Genomic DNA, 9,919 nt, shown 5'->3' with positions numbered 1-9,919 from the left:
TGTATTGCAAGCGCCTTAAAACCCTTAAAAACAAACAAAACAAACAAGACTTTTAGGTGATCTCAAACTAAGTACACTGCTATTGTGCTCTTGGAATCTAAATCTATTCCATATTTGAACCAATCCCCCCTTGATTTAGTTTCCCTTTGGTGCTTAGAATGTTTTCAAACTGTCTCATCTACTCCCTTTTTTTCTTAGCCCTGACCTAAAAGTGTCACAAAATGTTTAAAAACAAAACAAAATACACATATTACCCCACTCGACTCGGTGTGGATGAGTATTTGGCTTAAGATTGTGAGGAATATTGTATGAGTGTAGCGCAAAAAGAGCGCCTGACAGGCAGGCTACTAATGACGTAGAAAATGGATGTAATGTTCCATACTGCCTCTTAGGGGAATAAATGATGCATTGCGAAGCGCAGTGAACATGGTAAAGCAGTGGAAAGGTCTTTTGTAAATGTTCATATCTATTTGTTTATAATAATATTCTATGATAAACACGAAGACAAGCAGTGAGTGGTGAAATCAACAGTGTGTGGTTTGTTTTCTTATTGTTTTCTTATATTTTGACGTATTTTTTTTTCCTGATGTCAAGCTATACGTTGGGGGTCCAACCGTAGCCATCGTTAACATGATATAGCCTGACACTAAAACCCTCTAGGACTGGCAGTTTGGCGTCATTTTTTAGGTTTGTGTAGCGTCTAGTGAGTTGTCGATAGTAGAACTCATGGAAACAAGTTATTTCATTGGTTGAACTATTGAATACAACTCACGATTTGTTTTCTTTTGTTGGCAAAAGACTGGCATTTTAACGTCATTTTTTGGTCAGTGTCAGGCTAAAACTTTACGATGGCTACGGTCCAATGCTCAGTTGATAGAGCACTCGCTTCACACGCAAAGGGACCAAGATCGATCCCGGGTGCAGTCGAGATTTTTCCCGACCCCTCCCTCCCTCCCGTCCATCCAACAGTAATTGGGTAGCTGGGTCTGCTAGATCTTAGGAGACTAGTACTTTGCGAAATATTAACGCCATATCCAAAGGGTAGCAAGCAATTATATTGTCCGTTTCACGCTATAGAAACCGGGGTAAACTCCGGCTCCATGGGTCAAATGGTTATAAAGGACTACAAGCTATAAGTTGACGAAGGCTACGGGGAGACTCTGGGATAAACAAATTCCCCCAAAACAAAATTTCTACTGTTAAAAGATAACTTTTCACCATAAAACTAAACAAAACAAAAACAAGAATTGTTTACATTTTTTGTGTGGTGCCACAATTAACGTTCCTGTCAACTCCGAGTATATAATTTCAAATAACTGTAAATGGCAAGAGTTGTCCTCTCCCTTCCCTCCATTATAAATGACATTTAATTATTTGACAAAAATGTCATTATTCAGAATAAAGTGACGCTGGTAGTAATTCAAAACAAACGGAAGCTGGGGGGGAAAACTGGGTGAGTTAATAAGGTGGGATGACTTGCTCAAGGTCACACACACACACACACATGCACACACACACACGCACACACACCCACACACACACACACACACACACTCAAAGCGCGGTGGTTAGTCGAACCGTAGCTATCGTAAACTTATATAGCCTGACACTGACTAAAAAACATGTCAAAAGGCAAGTCTTTAGCCACAAAAGAAAACAAATCGTGAGTTGTATTCAATAGTTCAATCAATGGAATCATTTGTTTCCTTGAGCTTTACTCACGACAACTCACTAGACGCTGCACAAACCTAAAAAATGACGTCAAAATATAAGTCCTGGTTGGTTCTTGTGTCAGGTTACAAGCTAACGATGGCTTCTGTCGAACCGTAGCCATTGTTAACATAATATGTTACAGTGAATGCCAAAATCAGTCGGATGGTGAAAAGGTTTGAACTGAGATATTGCCAAGTTTAGTTAGATGGTAATTTTTCAAAAAATAAAACTGAGTTCTTGTCATAAAACCTTTTGCGAACAAAACATCGTTAAAAGAAAAACAATAAAATCTTTTGGAAATAACAGACGTTGGCTGACAAAATCTATTATTAAATGAGAAAAAATATGCATTCAAGACCTGGCGACCAAGAGGAAAGGAAAACAAGTTCAAAGAAAATTGAATAAAGCCATCCGAGAGAGGACACAAATACACAAATAAAATATTGAGAGGAAACTGAAAACTAATGACATGAAAAGTGTGTGGAATAATATCAAAACAGTCACAGGAATGAACGGTAACAAAAACTCAAAATTTAAGTTAGAAAAGGGTACAGAAAAAGAATATGCAGATAAGCTTAACAACTTCTATGGTCGATTCGATAAACACGATTTCACAGACGAGATTAACAACCTAAGTGAGCAACTCAAACATACGGAACAGAGGAATTAAGGGACATCACTCAGCCAACGTCATTAAACTGTTAAAAAATATTAGAGCGGATAAAGCAAGCGGACCTGATCAAATTTCATCAAATTTATTGAAATCATGTGCAAATGAACTCTCCTATATTTTTACACACATTTTAAATCACTCCCTAAGAAACGGGCATATTCCAAGGATTTGGAAAACTTCAAAAATAATTCCCGTCCCAAAACACCAGAAAGCCAAAGAAATGAATGATGTTCGTCCTGTAGCGCTTACATCCATCCCTATGAAATGTCTAGAAAGGATTATTCAACAAAGATTTCTACAACACAGTACACAACAACATCTAGACAAAAACCAGTTTGCTTACAAATCAGGGCATGGGGTGGACGACGCTATATTAGTGTTTTCTCATAACACTTACAAACACTTAGACACTCCAAATGGGTATGTCAGAACCCTATTCGTAGACTTTTCGAGTGCATTCAACACCATCCAGCCTCACATACTAATCCCTAAACTACCGTCCATGGAGTTGTGTCCCTCGATTGAACTCTCGGTACTAGAATTCTTGACGGACCGACCACAATTCGTTTCCCTCACTGATGATGAGAACACCAAAGTTTAATCTTCTACCCTTATCACCAACACTGGAGCACCCCAAGGAACTGTTCTTGCTCCAACACTTTTCGTTATATACACAAATGACTGCATAAGCGGCACAAGTAATGTAAATACTTTAAAGTATGCCGACGATACCGCCATCCAGGTCATGATAACAACCGGAGATGATGTATTGAATTGTTATAATGAAATTAAAAGATTTGTTGAATTGTGTGATAATAACTATCGAGAACTTAATGTAAAGGAAACTAAAGAAGTTATATTTGATTTTAGGGACGATGGTAACATACATGAAAATATAATTATGAAAAACGAAAAGGTAGAGAGGGTAGAGGAGTATAAATATCTCGGTATACTTGTCAATGAAAAATTAGACTGGACAAATCATTCATGCAAAGTGCTTGATAAGATGAAGACCAGATTATTCATGATGAGGAGACTGTACTGTATTGTAAGGAAGGTCCCGGGTTTAAGAGTTTTTGCCAAAATGGGAGTCATTTATATCGATGGATTTTCTTTCGAAGGGCGAGTTTTCTGGCCAAATTTTTAAATACGTGGTTTTTCCAGAGTTTGGTAGTTGACTGGTTTATCTGCTATTATTACTGTTGTTATAACTAAATGACTCGTAATAAATATTGGACGGGTGGTTGTTTAAAAAAAAATAATGATAATGATATTAATAATAATAATAATAATAATAATAATAATAATAATAATAATAATATATTAATAATAATAATGATATTAATAATAATAATGATAATAATAATAATCATAATAATAATAATAATAATCATATAATAATAATAATAATAGTATTAATAATAATAATGATATTAATAATAATAATGATAATAATAATAATCATAATAATAATAATAATCATAATAATAATAATAATAGTATTAATAATAATAATAATAATAATAATAATAATAATAATATTAATAATAATAATGATAATAATAATAATAATAATAATAATAATAATAATAATAATAATAATAATAATAATAATAATAATAATAATAATAACAATAATAATAATAATTTGTAGGTACCTCCCCCAAATATAAACTCTTGGTACAAAATATTATAATTATCCTTTCTTAAAAAAATATAGCATTGTGGAGAACATTGTGCTTATTTGAGTCAATACAAAAATTGATACGGCGCACAACTCTACTGAAAGATTTGAAAATTAGAAATGTATTTTTTACAGATAGATAAACAGATAACTTGATTTCCTTTTATAATTTAAAGTCAGTTTGAAAGTTAGTTGAGTCAAACAGATATCATAAAATATGTACCAACGACACTAATAGACCCTCATAATCAACTAATTTTGACACTGTAAAAAGTTGTCAATTTGCGTCATCTATTTATGACATCAAGTATTATTATTACTTCCGTTGTGTTGTTGATTTAGCGGTGATCAGTGTTGTTATGTACTAGTAGTAGTATGTTCTAATTGCGTGTATGTTTGTGTGTGTGCGTGTGTGTGTGTGTGTGTGTTTGTGTGCGTGTGTTGTGTGTGGTATATACATGTATGTGGGGGTGTTGGCATTTTTCAGCAAATCGTGGCCTTCATAGTGATATTATTCACTTGATCACACGAAGGTATTTCAGTCGCCATTTTGATTCTTTTTTTACTATTAGGGTTAGTAAAGGGGAGACATTCCGAAAGCTCCTACATCCCCAGTATTCTTTAAATTTGTATTTTCACCGTTGATATTTTGTCAGGCATTTATTTATTCAATTTGTCATTATATAGAAGTATTTTAAAAACTATAGAACAAACCTTGATAGATTTGTGAAGTTTAAAATTTCCTAATTTGACCATTGTTTTGATTTTCGGCCGCCATTTTGATTTGTTAAGTATTGAAAGGTAGTGCAAAGCAGTCCGAGAGTTGTTTTATTCAATTTGTCATCATTTTTTCTATTCGGGTTAGCTCGAGATCGGAGGATATTTCTTTTTCTATTAAGGTTAGTCATAAGTCTTAGTAAAGGTGCTAGGATGTTTGTTTTTCCATAAGTTAAGTAAAGGGGAGACATTCCGAAAGCTCATACATCCCCAGTATTCTTTAAATTTGTATTTTCACCGTTGATATTTGGTCAGGCATTTATTTATTCAATTTGTCATTATATAGAAGTATTTTAACAACTCTAGAACGAACCTTGATAGATTTGTGAAAGTTTAAAATTTCCTAATTTGACCATTGCTTTGATTTTCGCCGCCATTTTGATTTGTTAAGTATTGAAAGTTGAAAGGTAGTGCAAAGCAGTCCGAGAGTTGTTTTTTTTTTCTATTAGGGTTAGCTCGAGAGGTTAGTCATAAGTCTTATTAAAGGTGCTAGGATGTTTGTTTTTCCATAAGTTAAGTAAAGGGGAGACATTCCGAAAGCTCCTACGTCCCCAGTATTCTTTAAATTTGTATTTTCACCGTTGATATTTTGTCAGACATTTATTTATTCAATTTGTCATTATATAGAAGTATTTTAAAAACTCTAGAACGAACCTTGATAGATTTGTGAAAGTTTAAAATTTATTTATTTCGTTTATTTATTCAATTTGTCATGATTTTTTCTATTAGGGTTAGCTCGAGATCGGATGATTTTTTTCCTATTAGGGTTAGTCATAAGTCTTATTAAAGTGCTAGGGTGTTTGTTTTTTCCTATTAGGGTTAATTAAAGGTACTAGGTTTAATTTTTTCTTGGGTTAGTTGAGGGAATATATTATTAAATATACTATTGGGCCACACAGAAAAATCAACCGAAGATATACCAAATTACACAGACAACGTTGTTTACCAATCTGCCCTCATTAAATGATGGTGAGTACAGTATCGAATGAAAATAGTTCTTTCCCCGCGAAATTGCGGGCTTTTTACTAGTTATTAAAAAAAAACAATAAATACGCACCCCTCTAATATTTATTATGATTCATTCTTTTGATTTCGGGCGAATTCTATCATCTATTGACTCAAATAACTACGAAGAAAATCTGATAGGTCGTAGATAATACTCAGTCCTTTTTGACGTTTGACTTTCATTGCGAGCATAATTTATTCTACGCAATTCTAGCATATCAACAACAAAAATTGATAACGTAATTTTAAATCTCTCGTGATACAACAATCAATTAATAATAATAAACAAATGATGACGCGACCAATCAAAACACAAGATTTGTGACACACCCATCAACCTACCGGCCGCCGATTCGAGCCGATCTGTGGTAATTTCCACAATACAGTAAGTAGTCGTGCAGCGATGTGGTCTTGCGGTATGACACTCGCTTTCGGATCGGAAGGTCCTGACTTCGAGCCTCGCTCGGCGCATAGTTGAGTCCTTGGAAAAGGCTCTTTACTCACATTCTTTCACCGTATTCATGTGTAAAATGAACAACTGATCGTTAACAGCGTTATCTCTGTCCGAAAATTTATTTGTGATATCGCCTAAAAGGTGGCATGTCCCGTCCTACATATTAAGTGTTGCTGTTGGCCAGGGGCCCATGTAAAGCGCTTTGAGCACGTTTAGTAGATATCACGCTTATAAAAGCTCACTTTTTTTCTTCTTAAAAAAAAAATGATACTTACAATAGATGAGTTCTGGTCGGTAATAGCCTTTATTTCTCCACAAATATTGCGGGTTCTTGACCAGTAATGACTTACTGACTTAAGGCCTTTCGCTTCCTAATCATCCGATCGGGACGCCTCTCTAATCATCTGTGTCATTTCCTTCCACAGTTCACGGTCTTTTGCAGTGGATGCTAAGTTCATAAGGTCTTCCTTTGATTTTAATTCTTTGTAATTTTGAAGGCGTTTTAGGTCTCTATTGAGGACAGTAGGTGGTCTACCTTGATATTTCTTGTGTCCAGATGAGGTGATAAACGTATTCATGGCTTTATTAGCTAGTAATAATCACAAAAAAATTCCCTTTATTCATCCCATAGGGGAAATTTATCTTCAGGGTCTATTCCAAAGGACGACTGGAATAGCCAGGCGTTAGCCGCAGAGCAGCGCCGCAAACTGAGCTAGGGCGAGGTGACTTGCTCAAGGCCACACAGCACAGCGGGTAGTCGAACACGGTACCTTTCGGGTACAAAGCAAAGACCGTACGTACCACCGCTGAGCCACACTGCCCCTTAACGCGTAATGACAACAAGTTTACAATAATAATAGGATTCAATAGTCTGATGTCACGTCCGTCCAGCAACGAGCAGCTTGGTTCTAAACAAAGAAAATTGGTACATTTTATTCTTCATGCTGGCTAGACCCTTTTCACATGTCATGTGATCAGAATGTATAAAAGTCAAAACATGATCAGAAGTATTTCATAAGGGCGTCCGCATTGTTCCGATAGTTTAGAACCAGTTACTAAGTTACTATGCGTCACTACGAGGGAAGTGACGTCACGACTATTGGCTTGATTAAATTTTACTTGATTTCAATTGTGCGGCTACGTGGTCTTATGGTATGACACTCACTTTCGGATTGGAAGGTCATGGGTTCAAGCCTCGCTCGGCGCATAGTTGAGTCCTTGGAAAAGGCTCTTTACTCACATTCTCTCACCGTACTCAGGCGTAAAAGAAATTAATAACTGGCCGTTAACAGCGTTGTCTTTGTCGGGGAAAAATATATCATCGCCTAACAGGCTTCATGTCTAGTTCTACATGTCACATGTTGCTGTTGGTCAGGGAGGCTTTGTAAAGAGCCTTGAGCACGTTTAGTGGATATTGGTCTATATAAAATCTCAAGTTTAAAAAAAATGTTAATCAAAGATAACAAAGTCTGAATTGATTTCTTACACTCTTGTGTTTTGGAATTCGAACTTTGTTCCCAACGCGTAGTGGCAAGCTCGTGTAGCAAGCCCGGAATTCCAAAAGGCAAGAGTGTAAGAATCGTATATTCTTTGTTCATATTAACTCACTCAACCTTAACACCGACTATATCCGTAGTTTACCCGGGTTACCTTTACCCCATGCCTATCTTTTACATTTTTCTGAACCAAACTATTGGCGTAGTATCAAAGCTAATGTTCTTTTTAATATTAAAAAAAAAGCTTTTGCATGTTAATGATTGTTGAATAAAACTCTATGTAGATGCTCAACTTTTTCCAATTTTGAAAAGTAGCAAATATCTCTAGGATTGAGTGAGTTAATGGAACGAAATTGACGTCACTAGGCTCTTTAATCGAGAACCGCAGCCATCGTTGACTTATAGCCTGACACTGACCAAAAAAATGACGTCAAAATGCCAGTCTTTGGCCACAACAGAAAACAAATCGTGAGTTGTATTCAATAGTTCAACCAACGGGACCACATGTTTCCATGAGCTCTACTAACAAAAACTCACTAGGCCGTGCAAAAACCAAATAATGACGTCAAAATGCCAGTCTTTTTGGGTTTCAGTGTCAGGCTATAACTTAACGATGGCTACGCTAGAACCCACCAGGACTTATGTTTTGACATCATTCTTCAGGTTTATGCAGCGTCTAGTGAGTTGTCGTTAGTAGTGCTCAAGGAAAACAAGTGACTCCTTTGGTTGAACTGTTGAATACATCTCACGATTTGTTTTCTTTTCTTGCCAAAGACGTCTTTTGACGTAATCTTTTGGTCAGTATCAGGCTATAAATTAACGATGGCTATGGACGGTCTTAGTGTCAGGCTATAAGATAACAATGGCTACGTTCGGAGAAGATGAGACAAATATGTGACCCATCGTCCCAAATCTGTAAAAATGTCGGGACGACTCGGTCTCCAAAAAGTGACGATAGAAACAAAATGACAGGAAATAGTAAAGTAAATTTTTAGTTTTGGCAATGTAAGAAAATGTCTTTATTCTCCACAATAACGAAGAGAAAATAGTTTAAAATTTCATGATTTGTCTAGAAATGACATGATCAGCACCCAGGTCATTCCTACATACATGTAGTACCGCTTTGAGACGGCGAGTCAGATATAACAGACATGTCAACTACTACGAATATTTCGTAAAACTACGAAATTTTTGCTCCTAATTGACAATTATATAAAGATCATTAATTCAATAAACTTCTTGAAAACAAATTTTTATTGCCAGAGCTTATAAAGGATTTCAATGCATAAATATATATATGAACGCATGTGAATATATTATGTATTAACGCTTCCAAGGACTTTTGGTGGAAAGGGGCTCCCTAGAAATTATTATCATTTAATCATTATTGTTATTATTATTATAATGATTATTATTATTATTATTATTATCATCATCATCATCAGCATCATCATCATCATCATCATCATCATTATTATTATTATTATTATTATTATTATTATTATTATTATTATTATTATTATGATTATTATTATTATTATTATTATTATTATTATTATTATTATTATTATTATTATTATTATTATTATTATTATTATTATTATTATTATTATTATTATTATTATTATTATTATTATTATTATTATATTATTATTATTATTATTATTATTATATTATTATTATTATTATTATTTATTATATTATTATTATTATTATTATTATTATTATTATTATTATTATATTATTATTATTATATTATTATTATTATTATTATTATTATTATTATTATTATTATTATTATTATTTATTATTATTATTATTATTATTATTATTATTATTATTATTATTATTATTATTATTATTATTATTATTATTATTATTATTATTATTATTATTATTATTATTATTATTATTATTATTATTATTATTATTATTATTATTATATTATTATTATTATTATTATTAATTATTATTATTATTATTATTATTATTATTATTATTATATTATTATTATTATTATTATTATCATTATATATTATTATTATTATTATATTATTATTATTATTATTATATATTATTATTTATTATATTATTATATTATTATTATTATTATTATT

General features: G+C 33.1%; 1 protein-coding gene across 1 annotated transcript in view; it reads left to right on the top strand.

Annotated features, from left to right (window-relative positions):
• The window catches only part of LOC144957540 (uncharacterized), a 9,440-nt gene extending 6,453 nt beyond the window's left edge, over positions 1-2,987 (top strand). The window contains exon 2 of the mRNA XM_078888887.1: positions 2,534-2,987. Within this exon, the coding sequence (XP_078745013.1) occupies positions 2,534-2,987 (454 nt within the window). The remainder of the gene's footprint in view (positions 1-2,533) is intronic.
• The last annotated feature ends 6,932 nt before the right edge of the window (positions 2,988-9,919 follow it).

The sequence above is a fragment of the Berghia stephanieae genome, chromosome 12 (genome assembly GCF_034508935.2).
Source record: "Berghia stephanieae isolate SIO BIC M18660-M18661 chromosome 12, UCSD_Bste_1.3, whole genome shotgun sequence".
Classification (NCBI taxonomy): Eukaryota; Metazoa; Mollusca; class Gastropoda; order Nudibranchia; family Aeolidiidae; genus Berghia; species Berghia stephanieae.
Note: the sequence above shows the minus strand (reverse complement) of the source record. Positions and strands in the feature narration are given on the sequence as shown.